Source organism: Sceloporus occidentalis, unplaced genomic scaffold (assembly GCF_023333645.1).
Source record: "Sceloporus occidentalis isolate IW3139 unplaced genomic scaffold, rSceOcc1.0.p SCAF_5, whole genome shotgun sequence".
NCBI lineage: Eukaryota > Metazoa > Chordata > Lepidosauria > Squamata > Phrynosomatidae > Sceloporus > Sceloporus occidentalis.
Window position 1 is genome coordinate 174,293,984 of NW_028316985.1, and position 26,748 is coordinate 174,320,731.

At 40.4% G+C, this 26,748-nt stretch overlaps 1 protein-coding gene across 5 annotated transcripts in view; it reads left to right on the plus strand.

Moving 5' to 3' along the window:
* The window catches only part of MAPK10 (mitogen-activated protein kinase 10), a 268,834-nt gene extending 243,684 nt beyond the window's left edge, over positions 1–25,150 (plus strand). For 4 of the 5 annotated variants that reach the window (XM_089526169.1, XM_089526166.1, XM_089526167.1 and 1 more), the window contains 3 exons: positions 8,389–8,452; positions 10,161–10,238; positions 18,223–25,150. In XM_089526169.1, coding sequence (XP_089382295.1) covers positions 8,389–8,452; positions 10,161–10,238; positions 18,223–18,365 — 285 coding nt within the window. In that variant the 3' untranslated portion in view covers positions 18,366–25,150. Of the gene's footprint in view, positions 1–8,388; positions 8,453–10,160; positions 10,239–18,217 lie in introns of all 5 variants that reach the window. The other variant, XM_089526170.1, reaches the window with a different exon arrangement.
* The last annotated feature ends 1,598 nt before the right edge of the window (positions 25,151–26,748 follow it).

Consider the following 26,748-nt stretch of genomic DNA (forward strand, 5'->3'; position numbering starts at 1 on the left):
TGTTAGAAATCCTTCAGTGTTCTACACTGTGAACTCTCAAATCTAGATGATTGTTGAATAGTTTGCCCTTTGCTGAACAGGACATACCTTGAGAAATCATTACAGGAAGATCTTGTGCCATGGCAGTACACTGCAGGATAGTAGAGCATTTCATTAGGTGATGTACAGAACCACCCTTTTAATACCCCTTCCTGATGATTAAAGAAAAATGATGTCTCAGCACTGCCATCTGTTGGCATTTCTGTGCCAGCAGCTGATACATGCAACAACAGATACATGAAGTATGTAATAATTTGGGAGGGGAGGTGCCATTTGGATATGGTGTTATTCTGGAGACCAGAGGTGAAATTCTTGAGAAACCTGAACCAATCTGAACTGCTTTTTTGCATTGCTGTTTTAATGAACTTGTATGCTGTTTGGAGAAACAGACTAATGGCAGTAGATGGGTCTCTGGTCAGTGGGGTGATGAATTTACTCCAGGCTGTCATCCTAACTTTAAATAGGCTAATCACAGTGCTGAATATTTGGGATTCATCTCGATTAAACCCCAGAGTGGATTAACTAATTTACTGGCTTGGGTCCCATTAGCCACCACTGTTATATGACTTGTGTGCAATTTGTGTGGTCTATGCTGTCTGAAAACAGGTAGCAAATTATTGTTACCTTGAGGAGCAGCATTATCCAGAAGATCCATCACACTGCCTTAGCCTTATGCTTTCAGGGCTTTGTAGATGGCTAGAAAGTGTGTCAAAAGGCTAAAAAGTGTATAAGAGTTTTATGAACACTTATGTGCATTTATGCAATTCTGTGGAAGGTTTATTTCTAGATTTTATTATTATTTTTTGTGCATTACTGAAGCAGTCTCTGCAGATTTGCAGGTGAGGGGAGCTGGTCAAGCTGGAAGTCATCACTGTCTCAGGACTTTTTGTTTCCTTGACAACCATAACCATGGCTACCAGGATCTGTTTGGCGATGTAAGGAGTAACCAAGTTCAGCAGCAGCCAAGCACATGCTTATATGTAATGATTCTATGAATTTCCTGCACATTTTCCCTCTTAGCTACAAAGCATTCCCTTGGATCTGTCTGCTCCAATCTGGGTTAGAACGAGTGTATATGCGTGTGTGCTTGTGTGTGCAGCCATAATATGAAATGATAGAAGAGCAGTTTCTAGGCATAATTGGCTCAATTTAGCTCTTCAGCAAAGAGCTTAATTTTTTTTTAATCATGGATGGACACATGTCAGCACAGTTTGGCACTTATATTCTGGTGACAGAAACTCATATTTTTTTTAAATGAAAATAGAAAACAGGTCACTCCACATACTATAAAAACCAAACACAAGCTTCATTTCTAAACTTGATAGGTAGCTTAAAAAATAACAAGACGTTGGCTTTCAAAAGCAATTTTAGTACCTTGCACCATTAAAAACACAATTCCTTTAAGCATGCATAGAATGTAAAATACTCTACACATGTTTGAATTCACCATCTGTTTAATGGTCCCATTTGCTTGAATTGATTCTGGGAACCAAAATCTTTTTAAACCCCCCCCCCGCCAACTTATGGGGGGCTTTTGGAGTGGTGATGGTTGAAGCCTTTCCTTTGCTTTCCTTGCTGTGCCTTTGACGGTGATCACAGTGTCTCAGCTGATGTGACTAGAAGTATAGTTTGGCCAAGCTCACCCCTTCTCCAGGCACCCACCTCCCCAACTATATCAGCCTTTGTCTAAATTCACAGTCCCATTCCCTTTGGGTTTTCTTTCTCATCTGCCTCCCCACTCTTTCGCCATCCCTCCTCCTGCCCCCCAGCATCCACTCTCTGCTTTCCCCTCATTAGCAAATGCAAGCTTTAGGTTTGGCAGAGCTGCTGAGTGACAGGTTGTCAGACTCACTAATCTGGATGACCCAGGTTCATCATCTCCCTGTTGTCATGGGCTAGATTTATGTGCTCTGGTTCTTAAGCTGAGCAAAGGAGGTTTGCAGCATGAGGACTGGCAAAAGAGAGAATGCTCTCTGGCTGGAACTGTAAAGCCTTGACCAGGGTTTGGCACAAGGTGATAATCTGTGCCAGGCAAGCTGGTTTGTAGGAAGAGATAGAGAAATTAATAAAGCTGTAACTTTAGTAACAGTTCATGCTGTTGTTGTGTGCCTTCAAATTGTTCCCAACTTATGTCCACCCTAAGACCCATCACAGGGTTTTCTTGGTAAGTTTCTTCATTTTTTTTTTTTTTTGGAGGGGTGTGTGCCATTGCCATCCTCTAAACCTGTGAGAGTGTGATTTGCCCAAGGACAAAATTAATCATGGTCTCAAAGTCTCAAGTCACAGTGTAGAAATAGAATGGAAGCAAAATATGACACAGGCTTTGCTCACCTGGTGCCCATCCAGTTATTTTAGTGTACATTTCCCATCAGCCCATTTATGTGGCTAGTGGAGAAAGATCATGGGAACTGGACTCCAAAATATCTGGAAGGCATTAGGTTGGGGAAGGCAGTCTTACATTTTATAGAAGGAATGGGCAAAATGTGGCCTGTGGCACCTTTTTTGCTGCCCTGGAACCTGCCCCATAATCTCCCCCTATACAGGCAAGTATTTTGCATAAAAATTGGCTTTTCTGGTCATGGAATCCCCAACAAGCTGGCTCAGAGTAAAACAGCTTTATATGAACCCCTCTCAGATGTTTTGACCTCCACTTCTACTATACCTCACCCCTAGCGCCAACCACTTGTGAGCAGACAGGCGAGACTACATCTTCCTGATACCTTTGAGGAAGCAAGGGTGTTTGCTTTAGAAAAAGGGGGGCAAGGGGGGCAGGACATCTCCCTAGCTTTTGTTCAGATGTGCCCTGAGAAATCCCATTTGAACAAAACCAGCAATATCTGCCTAGATCAGTTCAGAGGAACAATACAGTGTAGATACTAGAGATCCAGTATGGATCTAGGAGGATTGTCTCTATCCTACACCCTTCCTGTCCCCTCAGTCTGTTCCCACATTAGGTTTTTGTTGTGGAATAGCCATTAATTTTTTTCACCCAGCATTTATGGAGATGCTAACCAAGGACATTATTAAATTTATGCTCCCTTGCATGTTGCCTGCATTGCTTCTCCTTCTCTCCCAGAGTCATTAGAAAAAAGCACAAAGCATCTGGAGACCTCGAAGAGACATTATGTAATTTTACACTCACAGAGTTGTAAATTGCAACGCTTCACAAATGTGTGTGCAAACAAATGTGAGATGGGTGGCTATGGTGCACAATGTACATCTTCATGTGCAATGCACAATGTAAATCAGCATGTGAAAGGTGCAGTGGCACCACATGCTCAATGGCACCACATGTACAACTATGCTTCTACAACCTTTAATACATACTTCTGCAAGCCTAAATGACCAACAGGACATCAAATTTGGAGAAAAGAATGGAACAACAGCACAATTGCTCTGCCTATTGTGAAACAACTCCTTTTGGGGAGAGCACTGCTAGAAGCAAAGATTTTGTGTTGAATATATCCTTCCTTTCTCTATTGTATTTCACATCTTTCCTGTTGCATGCCATTTCACCCTCGCCTTCTCCCCAGGACTTATCACCTGCATGGAAGAGCAGTGGTTGGAAAGCAGCAAGAGAATAATAGTCAGCCTCTCCCTGTCAATTTCCAACGTTTCTTGACCCAATACAGTAGAAAACCTTGTAATTATTTTATTCTTTTTTTATACAACAAATCATAGGGTACTTTGAAATTCAGTTTTTTAAAGTAGGAATGTGGAGAATTCTAAAAGCAAAAACAAACAAACAAAAACCAAAAACAAAATAACCCCAAATTCTCATTCTCAGCAGAACCTAAACAGTTTGATGAGAAATTGTTGCCACCATTCCTCACTTTGTCAAACAACACACACACAACTGGCACAGAAGGTCTGGTTGATTTATCAAAAGGATTCAGACTACTCATCTGATGCTTTTGATTCATAGAAGTCCTGGTGATAATACAGCAGCTTTCACAGTGTTTCAGAATTTGCCTAACTTGTCCAAAAACTCCTTCCAAACAAAAAATATCTTGGAATAAAGTATCTTGCTGTCACATAGGTAAGGCAAAAACCTTCATGGTTTCTTGTTTTTGCACATGAGAACAAGACATGGAACATGCTACATTATTACTATGAAACAGGGTAGATGGACACTATAGTTAAAAGCATCTCTCTGGTAGGGATGTAATTCTTTGTTAATTTCATCCTTGAAGGAAGTCATATATCAATTTAGCAATCTGCTTCCTGCTGTGACAAAGTCTTTAAAATCTGTGCAGTTTTCAAAGACTTTCTCACAAAGGAAACAAAGCTACGTGATATTCAAAAACCGCTCACAAATTTCTCACATATTATTTTGCAAAACAACAACAACAAAAAAAAAAAAAACAACGCAAAAAAAAAAAACAAAACAAAACAAAAAACCCCACAGCATTTTCTGCACAGAAAAATAATTCTGTACAGAGATACTGGCCAGAATGTTCTATCAGCTATTTAGTTAAGTATACTAACTAAATAACTTCTCCTGACCTGATCCCCAAACCTGATGAAAATGTCATTCACCCATGCTTCAGTTGCCAGTGGAATGGATCTTTTCCCCATGCAGCTGATGCCCTGTATAGTAGGTTTAGGTGGGAGTTATGATAGTGGCAATAGGGTCACAATCATGACCAAGGAGCAATTCTCAATATGAAAAAAATAATCTAGATTTACTCATCCATAACTGTTTCATATACACAATTGCTACTTAGTGACAATTTTGACACTATTGCCATGATTAGAACTCTTTTCTGTTCCTATTTTATTGGGCATCAGCTGCATGGGGAGATGAAGATTCATTCTGCTGGCAATTGGAGTGCAGGTAAATGCCATTTTTATCAGGTTTGGGGGGTTGGGCTAGGAGAGGTCACTTAATTCAGTACACTTCACTTAACTGATAAGGATTACAACCAACTTTTTTTTGTACAGAAAATGCTATTCTCTGCACCAAAATACACAAATCTTGCAAGATTAAGTCCCAAACTAAAGATTCGCATATCTCCAGGATTCTTGTCAAACACATTTTAAAAACATTCCACCTCTATCTTTAGGCCAGTGCTTCCCTTCCCCCTTCCCTTCCCTTATTTTGTTGGCCTTTCCAAGAGCTTAGCAGTGTCTTCTCCTTCCCACCCCTGTTTGACTTAAAATAAAAGACATCCCCCATTCGTTGGTGTGCTAAATCATTTCCTTCTTCCTTCCTTCCTTCCTTGGTCCCCTTTTTCCTTCCCCCCCCCCCCAAAAGCAGAGGTACAAACTTGGTAAGCTCTGGTCTGCTTTCCTCCTTGCTAAATGTGCAAGAGCATCAAGAAGGAGAAGCTGGGGAGAACAGGGGCATGCCTTATGTTGGAAGTGACTGAGGTACAACTCATGCTCAAAATGCATACATTAGCATTGGAAAGCTTGGCAAAGAGATAAACTAAATTTCTAAACTGTTCTTTGTTTGCTTTGCCTATGGTGATCTCCTTCTGATTTAGGATTATAAAGGGAGTTTCAGTAGCTTGGATAGTTCCTTTCGCATTCCTACTCACTGTCCTACTCACCTGAAATCATCGCTTGGTCCCAGTTCATTTGCTTGGCTTGGAGATGAATGGTATTGGTTTCCTTCCATCTCTGTATTTTCAGTCTAGCAAGAGAAAAGAAAACAGCCTGACAATAATGTTCTGGGAAATCTGTAACTGCCTTAAAACAAATGTCACCCATCTCTGTGCTTGCTTGGATCTTTCCTCTCCAAAATCAACTTCTTCAGTTGAAAAGTAACTACTGTTTACCAAGGCTTGGTAATATCATTGGACTTTTTGATGAAAATTCTCAGAATCCTCATCTAGCACAAACACTGGGCCTCCTAGTTGCAGTCTGGAAACTATTGAGTCCAAAAAAGTAACTTCGCCAAACAACAACATTAAAACTTTTTTTCTCATGTGGGTAGCGTGTGTGTGCCTGTTGCCACTCCAAGCAAACCTGACTCCTGCAGACTTTTTCTTCATTTCACAATGTGAAACCCTTTCCCTTTGTACAAACTATTTTAAAATGTTTCTGGCAGACATTTTAAAAGCTGTCTTTGGCCTTTTTGCTTTTTTCTTTCCTCTGTTTTGCCCTGCTGCCACAGAGTATTTCCAGTTGCCTTGACAAGCAACTGTTCCTTCACACTGACTCAAAACCAATCGGTGAATACCTTGAAAGCAGACGGCAATGGAATTGTCAGCAGGACCATCCATTTGAAACCCCTTTCATTCTACTATTTTCTTTGTTCCATTACTGCTCCTTAAAATACAGAGCTCCCTGGTGGAACTTAATGTCTGCCACATCAAGGTCTTTTAGTGTGGCATCACAGTAGAGCCACCCAGAGTGGGAGATCAATTCATACATTTGAGAGTTGATTTAAGAGTCTTTCTTCCCCTTTCTCTGTCTGCCTATTCATATATCTCAGTTTTCCCCACCTAGCACCATCCCCATACTGTGTGGTCACACAATTTTGCACTGATGGGAATTGTAGGGGTCATTCACACTATGAAATAACCTGCTGTGGAGCCCAGGTTGTTTCATAGGTGTATATTATCCCTGACTGCATGCAGTTTGGGGGGGTGGGCGCCAAAGAAACCTTTTGACCTGGTGCAATTGGCACCAGGTCACCTATCACTTCTTTTTTGTAGTGCCTAAAGGATCCAGATGTTTGGTAATGGGAACCGATGCATCCTCCGCCCTCCCTCATTCCTCATCCTCCTCTTTGTGCTTTTCGTGGCAGATTTCTTCAGAAGGGGTTGCCATGGCCATTCTCTGTGGCTGAGAGAGTGTGGCTGCCTCCGTGCCACAGCCTCTTCCTCTCTCCTCCTCCTCCTCTTCCCCTTGCTGCTGCACTGCCGCCTCTTCTTCCATCCATCTCTTCCTCCCTACTACTTATCCTCCTTCCTCTTCTTTCTCCTGCCCCTGACTGTCACTGTCACTTGCCTCCTCCTCTTCCTCCTGATTTTCCTCTTTCCTCCTCTTCCTCCTACCCCCGACTGCTGCCGCTGCTTGCCTCCTCTTCCTCCCTCGATCTTCCTCTTTCCCCCTCTTCCTTGCTCTCTCACTGCTGCCACCAGTTGCCTCCTCTTCATTTATGTTTCTCCTCTTCCTCACCCACCTCACTGCCACTGCCATGTCCCTCCTCTTCCCTCCCCTTGCCACTGCCACTGCTGAGTCCCTTGCAGTGTGAACTGCATGGAGCAATTTGATTAGGGTGAACATAGTGGGAACTATGATCCTGATCAATTCAGTGCTGGATCTCCTTGATGCAAAATGGTGACTGTGAATGAGCCTATAATCTGATAAATATGGGGGCCACTGAATTGAGAAAGGCTGATCAATCAATCAATCCAATCAATCAATCTATCTATCTATTTTTATTTACGGTCATTGACCAAAAGTATCTCAGAGTTGTATACATATTAATAAAATGCTTGTTTAAGAAAATAATATATCTAATTAAAATAAAATTAAAACAAAAATATACAAATAAGCAGAGAACATTACACGTCATCATAAAGGAAGTAGTCTTCTAACATCTCGTTTCCAATCATTACCATTTATTCTGATCCTTAATTATTTGTTTGCATGTGGCAATAACTGCTGCACAGAATTGGGCCATATTCGCAGTAATTAGTGGATCTACATCCTCAAGCAATAAAATCAGATAGTGATTAGCCATTTGTCCTGGGTAGTTTCATAAAATTGGATCAATCAAAGAGGAGCACACACCTTGGTAGAATGGACAAAATGTTTTACGCTGTTCCAGCGAGCAACCTAAACTTTGCTGTGTAGCCTGAATGTGTGGATGTGCCATATATCAGTGTTGTGACACAGGAAGCCCTGGTTTTTCAAAGGCTACTGGGGATTTAAGTGTCATGAGCTGGATAATTGTGAACTATTCGTAAGACATGCAGATCCACTGAAAAGCTTGAAGGATTGTTGAATCCAACCCAGGAAAAGGGGGTCATTTAAGATTAACACAACATTTAAAATAAGAGGACTGAAGATGTGGATATAAGTTATGAATATTTAATTTAGCCAAAGTCCATTTCAGCCTATATTTTAAGAAGAAACACTCTTTATCCATATTGTATTTAATGTTTACAAACCATAAATGTGGCACAAAGTTAATTAAAGGTTTATGAGCCTGCCTTTAATGCCATCATTCCCTTGCAGCGATCTCATGTTGCAGACCAGGATAGGATGCTTGGCCAGAAATCACTCACTTTCTTTTCCTTTCTATTTTTGTATTTACATTTTCTTAGCCACATGCCAGGAATTAAGTTCATTTTAAGTACATTCTACTCTTCTTGTATTTTTATTCTACAGCCACCTCCACAGATATATGATAAGCAGCTGGATGAAAGGGAACACACAATTGAAGAGTGGAAAGGTAAATCATTTTTTCAAGGTATAGGCCCAGATTCCTTAATGGGCATGCTGTAGGCTATATCAAGCCACTGGCCCTAAATCAGGAGTGGGCATAGTGTGGTTTACTGGCTTCATGAAGTCTCTGTAACCCACTTCTGTGGACCCCAGAGGTTACTACCAGTGACATCTCTAGAAGGGTATCGACCACACCAGGTGACATCCCAGAGGGGACTATCACCTGATGGGGTGGTACACCTGGAGGGACTGGTACGGCTACTGGTACCATTTGCTCAATAGCCACACTGGGCCCTAAACAGTACCTCCAGAGGCTGCAATGCCTTCCCCTTCACTAGCAGCAGCTCCTTAGAGAACAGCCACACCAGACCCAAAATGGGCATTTAGGAAGCCACAGTGCACCCCCCCCCAACAGCAGTCTGGCAGATGGCTGGCCAAGGGGCAGGGCAAGGCAGTTTGCCCCCACCACCTACATCGAGTGACCCTAACCTCAGGGACACCCTTGAATCCTACAAGTCTCCCAAAGGAGCATAAACATTTTGGGGCACCTGTTGTTCTAAATCATGCAAAAAGTCACAAAAATGCATGAAAATTATGCAAAAATAGTCCCACCCCATCTCACAGGTACCCTGAAACCTCTTACTACTTTGTTTTCCACTGCAGTCCCTCTCTATGTGGCTACATGAAATAGCCTGAAGTCACTTGCTGATGCCATTCTGAGAAGGATTGCAGAGGACAATTCAGTCTTTATTTGAGAATACAGTTGGATTATATCCATGGATTCAACCATGCACGGCTTGAAAATATTCCAAAATAATATAAAATCCAGAAAGAAAACCTTAATTTTGCAATTTTATATGAGGGACACTATTTTATTATACCATCATATATGATGGGACTTGAGCATCCTGGCACCAAACCCCAGCGAATATTGTGAGTCTAGTGTGGTTGAGATTCAGGCCTCTGTAATAGGTTTCCAAGGGGCAACTATACTAATCTGTTTGAACAAAATAACAAAATGTTGTGTGTTACTTTTCAGATTAAAAGATATCTATTAGAAACTTCTGTGTACATGTTTGCAAGTTTGGTCTTTCAGTAGCAGAGTTGCCAAAAGTCATGTATCATACAGGAAAACTGAAAAGCCTGTCCTGTGTGCATGTTATATAAGATGCCTGAAATCCTGTATTTACATTGGTACATGATATGAATGGAAAGAATGGATGCCAGCCACACTCACAAGACGTGGACATCCCAACATTTGATACGCAGCAGTGACCCCAGATTACATACCAAATGCTGGGGGACGATGGAATTCTGTCTGTTTTGGTGCCTGTCTTTCCTTCTCTTTAGACTGAAGAATATAATTCTTTATGACAGACATCGGCTTTACATTGCAAGATTTCCCAGGGTTTGGGATTTCCTGCAAAGTTGAGATTTGGAGCAAGGAACTCTTGTGAAATGTCCTCGTCTCACAAGAGTGGAGGTGGACTTTAGATAGACCGGCCTCATATTTGCTGTACAGTTTTCAGCTGTGAGAATTTTATCAGAAACTGAAAAACAAATCTTCTATTTCTTTCATTTCCTTTGAGTTGTGTCATCAATTTTGACTTGCCAGTATTACTATTCTGAATCCTTGAAAACACTGGTAAGTGGGTTGGGGGGAGGGACTCAAGACTCTGATGCACCTTTATAATGAACTCTTTTGTCTCTTGCAGAATTAATCTACAAGGAAGTAATGAACTCTGAAGAAAAGACTAAAAATGGTGTAGTAAAAGGACAGCCTTCTCCCTCAGGTACTCAGTCCCAGTGAATAACCGTATTATGTTTGCTACAGGCTCAGGCTTCCAAAGATGGATTCTTACCATTCTTTCTGAATCGACTGTTGGGTCAGCAGCAGTATCTCTGTGTCACTTTAAGGCTAAGCATTTCATCAAGATATTTAGCTCATCTTGTGAACTCCAGTATTGAGTTTGCAAAAACAGCAGACACTTCAAAAGTATGCAATAGTATAGGGCTGAGTACTATATATGTGTGTGTTGTATTTAGGAATGAGTAGAGAGCCAGTGTGGTGTAATTGTTTGAGTGTTGGAAGAGGACACTGGGGTACCACGCTTGGCCATGAAAATCCACTGGGTGACCTTGGGCAAGTCACACACTCTCAGTTTCAAGGGAAATAAGGGCGACCCCCCCCCCCCCAAGAAAAGCCTGTGATAGATTTTCCTTATGGTCACCATAGAATCATAGAATCATAGAGTTGGAAGAGACCACTAGGGCCATCCAGTCCAACCCCCTGCCATGCAGGAAATCCAAATCAAAGCATCCCTGACAGATGGCCATCCAGCCTCTGTTTAAAGACCTCCAAGGAAGGAGATTCTATCACCTTCCGAGGGAGTGCATTCCACTGTCGAACAGCCCTTACTGTCAGGAAGTTCCTCCTAATGTTGAGGTGGAATCTCTTTTCCTGTAGCTTGCATCCATTGTTCCGGGTTCTGTTCTCTGGAGCAGAAGAAAACAAGCTTGTTCCCTCCTCAATATGACATCCCTTCAAATATTTAAATAGCTCTATCATATCACCTCTTAACCTTCTTTTCTCCAGGCTAAACATCCCCAGCTCCCTAAGTCGTTCCTCATATGACATGGTTTCCAGACCCTTCACCATTTTTGTCGCCCTCCTTTGGACACGCTCCAGTTTCTCAATGTCCTTTCTGAATTGTGGCGCCCAGAACTGGACACAATATTCTTGCTGGGGCCTGACCAAAGCAGAATACAGTGGCACTATTACTTCTCTTGATCTAGACACTATACTTTTATTGATGCAGCCTAAAATTGCATTGGCCTTTTTAGCTGCCGCATCACACTGTTGACTCATGTTCAACTTGTGGTCTACTTGGACTCCTAGATCCCTTTCACACGTAGTTTCATTCAGCCAGGTGTCACCCATCCTATATTTGTGCATTTTATTTTTCTGCCCTAAGTGCAATACCTTACATTTCTCCGTGTTGAATTTCATTTTGTTAGCTGTGGCCCAGCTTTCTAGTCTATTCAGGTCATTTTGAATCTTGATCCTGTCCTCTGGGGTATTAGCTATTCCTCCTAATTTGGTGTCATCTGCCAATTTGATAAGTATGCTCCCAATTCTGTCATCCAGGTCATTGATAAAGATGTTGAATAACACTGGGCCCAGGACAGAGCCCTGGGGAACCCAACTGGTCACTTCTCTCCAGGATGAAAAGAAGCCATTATTGAGCACCCTTTGGGTTCGGCCAGTCAACCAGTTACAAATCCATGTAACAGTTGCCTTGTCTAGCCCACATTTTACAAGCTTGTATGCAAGAATGTATGGGAAACCTTGTCAAAGGCAACCATAAATCAGAATGACTTGAAGCTACACAATAAAACAAGGTGTATGTCCCATTGAAAGTCAAAAGGATTTATTTTGGAGCAGATATGTGTAGATTTAGAGTGTAAGATGCATTCAGAACCATATCTAAATGAATCAGTATTGATGTCAATATAGGTTGTTGGTCACATTCATGAAATATATAGGCTAGTTCAGTTATAGTCAGAACATAGAAAATGTTTTTTTCCTTTTTTGCTACTGTTCCCTTTGTAATCCTGATGGGTTCTGAAATTTGCATTTCAAAACAGAAATTTTTCTAAGCTCTGGTTGTGGCCAGCCAGTCCCTTTGTCATCATTAAATGCTTGGGAACCATCTATGCCTCCCCTCTTCTTTGGCTGTATTTAAAATTACATGGTTATATCAGTGACATGTCATTTTGACTACCATGGTTCTGTCCTATTGAATCCTGGCATTTGTAGTTTGATGATGTGTCACAATTCTTTGCTAGAGAGCCCTAGAGCTGTAGTTCAGGCAAAGATACTAGATATACACCTAATTTGATAATCAGCTTGAAACCCTGGTTCAAGTCCTGGTTAAAATAAAATATTTACTGGCATTAACCATCATTAAGGTTGCACACTAAGAAAGAACATGCACTTGAGTGGAAAGAGAATATACCATGCAGCTGACTATGTTCATTAATAAAATGAAGTCTCTATGTACCTGCTGTCTCTGCACAAACACAAAGAGGAAAAGCACGAGTGTGCTGTCATGCAGTGTTACTTACTGTAAGGTGAAACTGTGCTGACCCTTTCATGCAGACATGTAGGTGTTTGGAAATCTGAGTTGAGGTCGACAAATATTGTTTTCTGCTTGAAAGTTTCTTTGTGAATCATTGTCAGCTCTGTTTTGTGCTATACCCCAAGCAGATTATCTTGCTGTGAAAGTCTAATGAGCTTGGGGAGGACGTGTATGACTCAGGAGAAGACTTCCTATGGATAGTATGGACATGCTGCATATGCCATTATCTACTTATATATCTCAGGTCCAGGTTATTTGAAGGACAGTATTGTACCTTATAAATGAGCCTATGCTTTGAGATCTGTGAGAGAGGCCCTTCTTTCTGTCTCACCACCCTGACAGATACATTCGGTGGGAACATGGGTGAGCTCCTTCTCAGTGGTTGCCCCCAGGTTCTGGGACACTCTTCCCAAAGAGGTTAGACTGGCACCTTCCCTGCTTTCTTTCCACAAACAAATAAAGATTTTTCTGTTTCAACAGGCTTTTGATGGGTGACTATATAAGGCCCATCTCACCTAAACAGTGTGCAGGATCTTGCTAATTGTTGTGCTGGTGTGTGTCTAATAATATATGTTTTAATCTGGTTTTAACAGAACTTTATTCTTTAAACTTGTTTTAACTTTTGTATTTTGTAAAATTTTAACAAATGTGTTTTTAACTTGTTGTAATCTTCACTGAGTCCCAGACTGGGTAAAAGACAGGAAATAAATAAGTATAACAATAATTAATAATAATATCTGTATTCCCTTTATTTTATAATGCACTTTGAGATGAAGTATGAATGAAGTATTGCAATACAATGCAAAACAGGTACTTCAAGTGGTACACACCAAAACTGATTTGAAATGCTCCCAACTCAGAACTTGGAAAAGTTGTGTTTTTGGACTTCAGCTCCCAGAACCCTTAAGATGAAGGATTCTGGGAGTTATAGCCTTGGCTGTCTTCAGTCCTACATATGGAGAAAGGCAGAATATAAATCAAATAAAGAAATAAATTAGCAATCATACAAAGTTACAATCCTCAAACTGATTTTTTTTCTCTCCAAGCTCTGTCCTCACTTTGCTGCTCCATTAACTGGAAGAGAAAAGTTGGTTATGGAGGGGAGGACTCTAAACAGAAGCAATATGTTTTTACCACTTAGAGCTATGGGCATTTATACTCTTTCTGTGCCTTCTGCTGTTTCCCAAGTTCTTCCTGCTCAGAAGATGAACACAAGATGTGTTACTGTTTGTTTCCACTCTCTGAAGATCTTATGATGATATTTTAAGGCTGGAAGTTATCCACAGTGGTGGTGGAAGGAGATGGGATAGAAGAGATCACTCCCAAATGTTGTTGTTGCAACACTAAAGCGAACCTATCATGGGGTTTTCTTGGGAGAATTTGTTCAGAAAGGTTTGTCTTTGTCTTCCTCTGATGCTGCGACAGTGTGACATGCCCAGCATTACCCAGTAGTTTTCCTTGGCCGAGTGGGGATTCAAACCTGGTCTCCCAGTGTTTTGGGTCCAACACTTAAATCACTACACCATTCTGCCTCTCCCCAATGTACATTCCTTAATTACCACCATGGACATTGACAAAGGGAACAAGTTTCCATTCTCCTCCTCCTTATGGGTAAAGTTACACATTCAGAGTACCATTCAAATTATATAGTTAAACATGACAACCTAATGTGAAATAAAAATGTCACAGTAAGTTGCCAGTAGCAATGCCAGATCAGGATCATCTCAGACTTTGAGGTTTATCCACCAAAACATGAGATTTAGATATGGCCTTTAGTGATTTCATTAAGCATTGTGTATTAAGTACCAGCCACATTTATTGATAGCTCGTCATTCAGATACTCAGAGAAAGGAGAAGATTTCCTGTTGGTAAGTTAATACAGGAGTCTTAGGGCTGAAACAGACAGCCCGGTAAAGCCAGCTTCTACTTGGCTTGGAACCATGGCATTTAGATATGATACATCCTCGAGTCACCTGGAAGCTGGGAGATTACATGCCGGCTGACTTCTGGGTGACTTGGGAGCATGGCATTCAGATGCCACTCACCCCAGAGCTGGCTAGCTGTAGAGGTGAAGGGGCATTTTTCCCCACTTCAGATAAGAGCAGACTTTTTCCATTCCTATTTCGGGAGGAAGCTGGCCAGATTGGGGTCATGGTGTGTGGTTGCCATGCTCCCAATCCAGCTCTCTGAGGTGGCATCACACTGCTCCTTCAGGATCAACTTTTTCGCCCCTCTGAATAATAGAATCGTAACTAAAGGGATTTTCCCAGATAAAGATGAAATGCGAGAAATTTTCCTTCTCACCTACTTAGGGATAAAGACCGTTTAATCTAGCCTACTTGTTTCTAACCAGAAGGTGAATGCAAAGCAGAGTGGTGGGTGAGCCCTGGTGACTGAGAAGAAAACTAATTAAGTAAACAGATAGATCCCTGGAAGAGTCTTTGCAAACTGCAGCAACAAATGAATTAAGCCTTGAAAATTGTAGCAAGCTGCTGTTTTCCTTGCTAAGCCCAATAAAATGGAAGAACTTGTACCCCCGCCTGCCTTCCTGGAGATGACCCTTGAAAACTGGAGAGTCAGAATCTAGCCCTGGGAACTGGCAACCCAAGTTGCCAATTAGGTTGGGAGATACTGCTGTTTTTAAGTATTATTTCCCTACAGGCACCAGATCCCATCAAATCTTGGAAACTGAATACTTGCTGAAGAATACCAGATACTGTGGGCAATAGTTCAGAGGAAGGTACTGACAAAACACCTCTGAGTATTCCTTGCCTAAGGCTACAACCGCATTACAGAAATAATCCAGTTTGACACCACTTTAACTGTCATGACTCAGTTCTGTGGAATAGGGAACTGTAGTTTGTTGGGGCACCAGAATTCCCTGACAGAGAAGGCTAAATGTCTCACAATACTACAATCCCCAGAATTCCATAGCATTGAGCCATGGCAGTTTAAGTGGGGTCAAACTGGATAATTTCTGCAGTGCAGCTACAGCCTAAGAAAACCCTATGAAATCCATGGGGTCACCATAAATTGACAGGCAAACGCGCGCGCGCACACACACACACACACACACACAATCACATGCACAATTTGATTTCAGTTATGACAGAAAAGCAGTTAAACCAGTTCTTGTAGAGTTGAAAATGAAAGACAGAACGTGCAGGTTTGATTTAAGAGCTTCTTGTGCCATTGCCCAGCACAACCTTTCCTGGAGACAGAGCAAAATAAATCATTGTTCAGAAGAAAATTTGTCATACAGAGCAAGCTGCATTAGGTGATTTATGTTTAATGATACCATGGTTTGTCTGTATGGAGAATTAATTTGCAAGGACTAATTAAGGGCTTCATATTTCAACTAACATGGAACATCATTCTTGTTCATATCTAACTCTTGCCCCCACAGGTGGGCTTTTTATTTACCAAATTCTTTGAGCACAGAATATATATTTACACACACATACTTTTATATCGATTACCTGTTTACGTTTTGGCTCATAAAATGTGATCATTGTCATTGTTGTCATAAAGGATAGCAAAACAAGCTGATTTATGAAGCAGTCATTTTCCTTGCTATTTTATATCTTGGGAAGAAATGTTATCAGGTGAAAGCACAAAGGCACCCAGCGTAACCAATTAAGAGTAAAAGGAAGAGGGTAGTGGGGTGGGAACAGATGGCAGAAAATCAAGTTTTCTGTGGAAAAAAACCTAGGTCTCAGCATGGTTGGATTTTGAGCCGAAAAGTCTCAAATAGTTAATGATCTTGCAGCATCTGGATTTTCTTGCAGGGGAATCTCAACAGTTAGGAAATTCCTTTTTTCTCTGAGGACTGGGAAATTGTCAAATGTCCTTTTCATTTTTGGTTTACAATTTGTTCATGCACTAACAGTAAATACAACAATGCAATGTTCTGGATATATCTATAAGCATATAAAATACATCAGTCATATGGAATGACAAAGGAATAATACTAAATGCAATCCCAATCACCATATGCTTACTAGTATAGACTAAAGATGGAGTCAGAGCTCCATGCTGGCAGATGGATGGGACTAGCCTTTTTGGAGCTGTATGCCAGTAGTGGACAAGGCCAAGGCTAACAGTGGGTGGCCAGAACCAACCCTCCAATTTCTACCACTCTCTTTTCTTCCTCTGTGTTTCTGAAATACCATTCTCTATGTTGTTTTCCTCCCCATTCAGCAGGTTTCTGGGAGATGGGTAGAACTTGGCAAGGTTGCTTTTTGAACCACAACTCTTATAATACCTTAGCCAGCATGGCCCCAAAAAGTAATCTTTCTAAGCTCTGAGAAGCTCTGAACTGTTTACTTGTAGATGGTTTTTGAACTTACGAGAGGGACAAAGATTGCCCTGCTATGTCATACGACTTTACCGCATTTCCCCCTGGCATGTGATGGGGGCTTGATGAAAGGGAGTGGGATGAGAACAGAATGGGTGCCATCATCCATTCTACTGTACAGCAGAACACCACCGCTGCTGAAAGTTCCCATTGCATTCTGGATCTGTCTCAGAGGAGGTGATTTTCAGGAACTGTTTAGAAGCATTCCTGAAAATTGCCGCCTCTGGGATGGATCAGGAACGGAATGGGAACTTCTGGCAGTGGCGGCAGCGGCATTCTTCTATGCATTAGAATTGGTGATAGCACCCATTCTGTTCTCTTCCCGCTCCCTTTCATCATGCCCCCATCACGTCCCAGGGGGCAATGCGGTAAGGTCCATAGACCCTCTTCTGATATTTTTACTGTTATTTGATCTCTTTAGGCAGTGAACAAAAATGTAATTCCCTTGCCCTTCATCTATCTGTAAATATTGATATAAGCCTTCTACATGGAGGCCTGTGTTAGAATGAGTGTCTCATTGGCATTCCTTTTTATACTCAGAAAGTTATTCAAACAGTGTCCTGCTAGAGTTTGGAATGCCAACAATAAAACATTATTTCTATAGTGAGCTCCAAAAATTATACTTATTGATAATGTCAGGAAGTGAACATCTTTAGTGTTACAGGTTGCGTCTTCTTTATCCTAAATGCTTAGGACTAGAAGATTGGGATTTTGAAATATTTGCATGTACATAAAGAGATACCTTTGAGTTGGGACTCGAGTCAACATGAAATTCATTTATGTTTTGTATACACCTTACACATAGCCTAAAGGTAATTTTATACACAATTTTTAAAAATAATTTTGTACATGAAGGAATGTTTGTGTACACTGAAACATCAGAAAGCAAAGGTGTCACTATCTTACCCACCCATGTGGACAATTTTGGATTTTGGAATATTTGATATTTTGGAATTCTGAATAAGCGAGACTCAACCTGTAATTGTTACTTTTTAAAGTATGGAATTCTGGGGTTTGTAATTTGTTGTGGCAGCAGAGCTTACTGAAAAAGGCTAAATAAAAATCTCAGAATTATATAGCATTGAGCCATAGCAGTTAATGTAGTGTTAAACTGCATTATTTCTGTAGTGCAGATTAAAACTCTGCATGTGATGTTTGTACCATTTTCTTCCTTCAGACTGCAAAATGATTAGGGCCTGCCCTGGGTGAGATGCATGCATATATTCCTGACTCTGGCTTTCAGGTTGAATCACGTGGGTGTTCATTTTCTTAGCACAGGTGCAGCAGTGAACAGCAGCGAAAGCCTCCCTCCATCCTCATCCGTCAATGACATTTCCTCCATGTCCACAGACCAGACCCTGGCCTCGGACACTGACAGCAGTTTGGAAGCTTCTGCAGGACCCCTCGGTTGTTGCAGGTGACTAGCCGCCTGCCTGCGAAACCCTACGTTCTTCAGAAGATAATGTAATTTAGTGGGGGGAAATCATTGTGGTTATAAAAGCATTCAATGATGGCAAGGAAGAGTTAAATTTTAAATGCAAAAAGAAAATTTTAAACAAACATACAAACATACACACGTAACAATTAAATGAGAGAAAACCCTTTCAGCCTGCCTTCTCCTAAAAAAATTATGTAAATGCAGCTAAGCTCAAGTGTATATTTAACTTATAGTTGCTCTGCTTTGGTCTTCTTCCAATGATGCTTACTGCAAAAAGAAAACAGAAAAACAGAAAAACGAGGAAAAAAGAGAAAAAAATATGTAAAAGAAGCCTTTTTTCATACAATTGCAAATTTTAATGGCTGCAAAACCAGCAACCTGCAACTGTCCTTTTTCACGTTGGCATGACAAGGTGGGCAGTCCCCTTCCCTTTATGTATATACATGTGTGCCTATGTAACCCCTCTCTGTTTCTGTGTTGGACAGATGAACAGAGAAATGCACATGTATCTTGGTGTACATACTTGCAAATTTGCATTACACGAAGTCATATATGCAGTTCTGTGTGTGCATATATCTAAAGATCAGGAGTGTACACAACAGCCTGCAGTGAAAAATTGATCCTCCTGTGTTTCATTTTTTAAAAGTGCAAATTTCACTTGCAACATAATTTGAAGTGCAGGGTCCATTTAGTTGGCCCAAGGTTTGTTTTGGATTTGTTTGAGCCTGCAGTCCTATTCCCACTTACCTGGGAGTAAGCCTCACTGAACTCAATTGGATTTAACTTCTGAGCAAATGAGTAAAGATTTGTGCTGTAAAGCATGTAGAAACAATCAAAGTGAAGCTCTTTCAGAATTTTGAATGGTGGCAGAGTTCTAAATTATATACAGTCTATATATCAGTCGTCTGTTGGAAAGAAGAATATAGAGGGAGAGTAAGTCAGGGATCTCATAATAGGATGCATTAGGAATTGGTTTTTAGAATGAACTGATGTAGAACAGTTAAGAAGGAGCTGCCAGAGCTGTCAGGAAAGAGGCCTGTTGCCACTATTGTCTATTTGTGGGATTCCCAGGACCCTCTTGGTTTGCTAGTCATGTTGCCAAGAGGGACCTTTATAGTGATCCAGCAAAAACTACATCATATTCCTAGATGAAGGGAATATTTGCACAGACCATACTTCTGACTGCTTGAGGGATGCTCTATTTTGTTATTATAGAAAGGCTACCAGAAATGGACTATTAAAATGATAAATTTGATAAGCCATTCCTGCATGTAACCTTATTAGTCATAACCTAGAGCTGGACCAGGCTACTAAGACAGTTTTGAGAGCCTAAATGAAGGACAGACAACTTGCAAATGCTCCTCTTTTTTCTCTGTTTTGGCCCTTAGAAAGTAAGATCTACAGGGCTCCTTCCTTTCTTCTAGAACTCATGGCTGCAAGATGGACATGAGGGGCTACCAGCCACTTGAATCATTGCAGAAGTGAGGGCAATATAATAGCACAGAGAGGATATAGGACTAATGGATTTCTTTCCCAAAGATGGTAACTTCTCTAGCCAGAATCAAGGACTTCCATATATCATGGACTAAAGAGATTTTAACAAGAAAGAGGTATTAAAAAACTCCACAGCAGTGAAAGTTATTTGTTGGCAGACAGATTTCTCATTATAACCATATTTCTATGCCTGTTGAGTGTTCCTGTTTCAGCACAAGGTGAGGAAGTCAAATGATTAAACAAGGTACCATTAGCTATCTAGATTGTTGTCATGCATACCTGTCTGTTTAGTGCATCAGACAATGAAGGGCTGGAGCACCACCAGTTGGGGTGCTTGAGGCTGTGAATGACTTTCCAAAAAAATATTTCAAACCATTTCCTTTGTAGGAACATTAATTGGAGAGCAATGAATACCTACCTGCTTTAGTCTTTTCGGTTTTCCCCAGTGCTGCCTCTTCATTAGGACAAATAATCTGAAACTCACCCAAGTTTCAGAACTATACTAAATGGAGTTTTGCATACACAGAGCAAACTAGAGTTAATATGTACCAACAGATGCCTCAGTGCCATAGACACATTTAGCAGGCATGTTGTATGACATTATTTCTTGAGACACCAGAAAGGGAAACACTGGATAGTCCCACCAGGCACTGGTGTCTATTTCAAACCACTCAAAGCAAACATCTATGTCAGTTGAGGACATTGGCAGTAGTAGCAAGAGTGTTTTGGCACAAGAAGGAGGAGCATAATCCATTTCCTTACTGCACTCTATAGACCCCCTTTCCTGCTGCTTGTTGGTTCTCTGCCATGCCTGTGGCATGCAGTCAATCTGGCCATTCTTCAGGCATCCACTGTTCTATTACCACACAAAGTCCATAGAATCTAAGTGCATAGATTAATTGTAACCCGACTTAAAAAATATCAATGATTCCATGAACTTCCCAAAATTGAAATTTGTCCTGTAGACTAGAGTTCAACAATAAAAATTAATGTATACAAGTTTTAACAGCACATTCAAATAGCAGATAATATTAAAATAACTCTCAACATGCATTTTTTTTTTAGTGGAACAGGGCTCATCCTTCTTATAAAATCATCTGAAGACTTAATTATAATACTGCTGAATTATATGAATTTTAACTGATTTGAACATAATGTCATATTCAAGAGCTAACAATAGTTCTATGAAGTACACACATGCACAAACACATTGTGTAAAAATATATTCTCACCAACTTCACATTAAAAAGTATGCTTAAACCTATTGGCCATCAAGCTCTGGTCTGAAATTTATGTAATTCCTTAGTGAAAAGTAGCCATTCATAAATCTTGAAATGATTCTTCATTAGATATTTCTAATCACTCAATTTTTACTTCATTCGAAATAAAGAAATAGGTAGCTTGATTTTTTTCTTTCAAGAAAAAGAATCAGAAAGGTTTAGTTAAAGCAGTATGTATAAAAGCAATAAGCAATAGGTTACTACTGCAAAAATAAAATAAAAATAGCAATACAGGGGGTGATTCACTAAGTACTACCAGTGTGCCACAGCTGTTTGAGTGGTAGGTTCACATGACATGCTCACAACATCCATTGAAATGGAAATCACAAAGCAATGGTGCTTGATTTATTGCCCCGTTATTCTTTCTAAAAGCCATGAAATGACATTACTTATGTGTGGCACTGCAACCTTAACACAGCCTAGTGAAATCCCAGTGTACTAGAAATGACAGTACTTAAAAAGGATGCAGTAGTGCACTGTGGATGCCACAAAGGGAATAAGTGAGAAATGACTTCCTAAGCAATAATGGCATCTGTGTATTTTAGCTGGGTATATCCCTGTGCAATATCAGGGGCAATTCAGAACCTCTTCCAACGTTCCACCATTTTGGTGCTGATATCACAGTTGACTGAGAGCTACTTGGAATGGAACATTATCAAAAGATGTGCCTATCAATTAATATCAGAAGCTACAACCATAATAATAGTTGAATCATCCAGGTTTGCAGAAGATAGCCAATTACTCAGGACAATGAAATGCCAAACATCCTCTGAAGAGTTTTAGAAATCTCTCTTCAGACTGGGTAACTAGGCAACAGAATGGCAGATGCAATTCAGTGTAAGTGAAAAATGATGTATGTTGGATCCATACAAAATAAAATAAATTACAGAACCGTCTACATTTGTCCAGCAAAGGTACCCTTGTGATCATCAGAGGACATGTCCTCTACTACAGCAATGAAGAAGGCAATCAGTGTTAGGGCTTATTAGGAAAAGGATTAGCAATGAAGTAGCTCATATTGTAAAGTTGATATATAAATTTACTCTCACCTATGCTGCCAAATGCCATCCTGACCCACGTCAAAAAACAAGGTTATCATAGAGCAAAAGATGAAAAGTGTGAAATAATGTGAAAGAATAGAGCTTTTCTTTTCCTTTCTTTTCAAACCCTGTTTAAAATGTTCAGAGGTTTAGCTTAGAAAGAGAAAAAAAATGAAGGGTGTTTTTTTTTTTTTGGGGGGGGGTTGTAAACCCATTAATATTTTGGAGAAAGTTGGTAAAAGGACATTAGTGCTGAAGGCAAGCCAGTAAAAGCAATTAACACTGATTTCAAGCAAGGGAAGTGGAAGTATTTCACCATGCAATGCATAATTAACATGGAAATGATTGCTACAGGGTGGCTTTTGAAAGGTCTTAAAGACAATTTAGGAAGATAGTCCATAAATGCCTATCAATCTCATTCTAGTTTACATTGGACAGAAGATTAGGGTGATGATGAATGGGCATTTACATTTACTGAGCCTTATTTTTCTGAAACTTTGTTCAGATCTATATAAAATAGAACTTGAATCTTATTGGAAGTTCCAATTAGAATATACCCATTGGACCATTGGAATTTGCTCTACCTATAGGGTTTATTTGTAAATTTTGTGAAAGGAGCCTAAAGCTATGCAGTTTCATAAATACGTGTGCTTGAATAATAAGGGTATATCACCCTGATCCAGCTCAAGTTACAGATGATTTGTTCCACCTGACAGCAGCCGCATGTGTTTCACAAGTCACATTGAAAGATGTATCCAGCTGGTTTAATATCCAGTTAAATAAACCAGCTTTGCAGGCAAGGTATATCTCTCTCCCATAACAAAGTAGCTTAACATTAAAAAAAACCAACATTAGGATACGCATGCACAAAAGTCTGTTTTATCCAGTATATGTTTTCAGTTCTGGAAGATATCCTGAAGCTTGTTGTAGCCACCCTCATGACTCAAACAAATGTGCAGGTTAAATGACTGACCAGCATTTTGGCCTGTATTCTGGTCCCATCGCTTATAAATTAAGATAATATGGTTTTCTATCAGGGGAATCTTATAATCAGGATGCCCATATGTATCTCAGTCACTGGAGGATGGATGACATGTAGCTCGACATAGGCATATGTGAAGGGGGGTTGGGGTTCTTTCTAATACACAAGTCACCACAAGGGCATAAATCATCAGTGTGATGTGGAAGCTCATGCACTCTTATATTGCTTCAGCAGAGGTGCAGCATCCAGATCTTGAGATGTAATACCATTTTGTTCTGGATTCCACAGAATAGTACAGTTTATGAAGGATATTGACAGACTGAAATGTGTCCAGAGGAGGTGGATGAAGATGATGTGGATTATAGAGATCAAGGTTGAAAGAAGGTGTATGTCTTGCCTAGAGAGGAATCATAGAATCATAAAGTTGGAAGAGACGACAAGGGCTATCCAGTCCAAACCCCTGCCATTCAGAAAATATCAATCAAAGCATACCCAACAGATGGCCATCCAGCCTCTGTTTAAAGACTTCCAAGGAGGGAGATTCCACCACTCTGAGGAAGGAGTGTGTTCCATTGTCAAACAGCCCTTACTGTCAGGAAGTTCCTCCTAATGTTGAGGTGGAATCTTTTTTCCTGTAGCTTGCATCCATTGTTCCGGGTCTTAGTTTCTGGAGCAGCAGAAAACAAGCTTGCTCCCTCCTCAATATGGCATCCCTTTAAGTATTTATTAAAGGGATGATCAATAGGCAATATGATAGCCATCTTCAAGTACAGTTGGCCTCCCACATCCATGAATATTTTCTCCATGGATTCAAGAATCCACGGCCTGAAAATATTTTTTAAATATATAAATTCCATAAAGCAAACCTTGATTTTTCCATTTTATATAAGGGACACCATTTTATTATGTCATTGTATATAATGGGACTTGGTATCCATGGGGTCCTGAAATCATACGCCAGCAGATGCCAAGGGCCCACTGTGCTTGAAGGGCTATCAAAAAAACAAAAACAATGGGGCAAAATTGTTTTCAGTTTGCTCTATAGCAGGGTTAGGCAACCTGAGGCTCTTCAGATGTTGGGCTGCAGTTCCTATCATCACTCACCATTTGCTATGCTTACTAGGCCTAATGGAAGTTTTAGACCAGCAACATCTGCATGGCCTTACGCTGCTCACCTCTGCTCTAGACAGTATGACCTGGGCCACTAGGTTCAAATGATTAGAAAAAAAAGGACTTACACTAAATATTAAGATAATACAAGTTGTTGGGCAGAGAAATATACTTTCTCCAAAGGTGATGGGCTCCACTTAAAATCTACTAATGAATTTTCTGTTTAAGAGAGAACAGCTTTCAGCACCATGGTTTGCTGTATTACTAACACTCTAACTACAGGTAGAAATATGTGTTGGGCTATTTTAAAAGGAAGAAATAGTTGACCACCATCCTAGAGCACATGGAGCATGTCCCCTTACTGTTTTTCATTCTGAAAGATACCCTGAAGCTTGTTGCATTTGTTCATTGAAATTAGGATTGCTCCCAGATCACAGGGCAACATGGCAAATGGGGTGGGACGAGTCTCACACTAACAACACAGAATGTTTTAGAGGTATGCAACACAGCCAGCTCCAAAGAAATATTTTCCAGGCTTATCAATATTCTTTTTAAAAAAATAAAAACCACAACTTTCCTACGTATTCTTAGGGCCTTTACATTTTTTCTAAGCCGATACCTCCAACTTCACCTTCAATTTTATGTTAGATGGAATTTGATGGCTTTGGTAGATGAGGTGAGCTTTGGTAGATGAGGTGAGCTGTGGTTAGTGTGTGTACAAGTAGTAGCCCCAAAAATCAGACACAGGCAGTGCTGAGTTTGTGCTTTCTGCTAAGAGAAGACAGATTTTAGTCCCAGTCCAATACGTATGTAGCTATCCAGATCAAATAGCTATTGATTTAATACAGACTTTCAGACTGCATCTTATCCTGGACAGGATACAACAGAAGGACTGCTGGTAGAATATTCATCTTGCCTATTTCCCTTGGCCAACTCTATGCAGTTTGGTTGCAGTCATGCCAAAATTATTCCTGACAGCTAACTTTTTTTTTACATTCTTATTTTGTTCTGGGGTTTTCTAGGATGAATTGAGAATGACAAAGGAAAGTCCACACTGCTAAATCTACCAGCAAATTATAAGTCATTCACTGTATTTTAAATGCTTTGAATTGGTGGACTAAATGAAAGCTAATTTTAAATACGCTGATTTAGATTTCCTGCAGGTCCATCAAGTTTTTGACCCTAACTGCTAAACATCTGTCTGCTAAACATCTGAATCAAGAATTTCTCTTCAAAATACCTTAGTAGGCCCATCTTTCTACAAGAGAGCCAAGACAGGACAATATGTGTCTAGAAACTTGCACCATTGTTAATTACCTTTACACTGGCAGTTGCACTTTAAAGGCAGTTGTGAGACTGTTGTATCCTGATCATGGTTGTGCACGATCAGCTTTGCTGGCATAATCACTGTGCAAGTGGTAGTCCTTTCAAGACACTTCATCCATGTGCTTCTTGTACAGTTTGATGAGAGGGGGAGTCTATCAAACATGCCACAGCAGGATCATGAACTTGTTTTCTGGGAGTTGTACAATAGTTTCTTAAATGGTGCAATCCAGTATACCAGTGGAATAGCACAATTGCAACATGTCTCTGCTGGCGTAATTGCATGCTGTGCAACTCCTCTATTACATCTTCACCGTTAAGTGACTTGCCAAACACTATCCAAAAGCAGCTTTCCCTTCGCTGCATTGCCATACTAGCAAACTAGCTGGATTTTAGTCTGAGCTCAGTACACTTGCTTTTTTGGATTACAACTCATAGAACCCCCCAGCCAGCTCTGGTTTCAGTCTGCTGTGCAGATGTAAAAGACACAAAGTCCCTGCTTGTGGCAGGGGAAGGGGGCGATATCTGTGGCAAACATACCTTTTATCTTTTGGGTAATGTTGTGTAAAAAAAATAATCAGAATCCCTATACAGTAGATGCTTCTCAAGTTTTTAAAATTGCCTTTTGGGCCTACTTCTCATAAATAGTAAGATCTGTCATGTTTCACATCCAACTGCAGACAGGATTCACATAACTAAATGTTTCACTGTTTAAAAAATATAAAATCAAAATGTACACATATAGAAAACGACCAGTTAGAAAACTAGTATACTAATAAGAGTGTCAGATAAGGATCAGGGAGATTCAGGTTCCCAGTGCAGTCATGGAGATCACTAGGTGACTCTGGGTGGAAATTATTTCTCTGTCTAACCTACCTCACTGGGTTGTTGTGATTATAGAATGAGAGAAGAGAATCCCTTGAACACCTTGTAGGAACGGTGGGATATAAATGGGAAAAGTTATCCATGTAATGCTTTTTCTCAGTGTGTGGACAATTGTATACTTTCATGTAGTGAGTTATAGCTATTGAGCTGGATCCAGCAATAGCCAAATTAACTTAAAGCCATTTGCTCTAAATAGGAGTAGCAGTGCAATCCTATGATGTCTACTCATAAGTAAGAACCACTGAGTTCAAT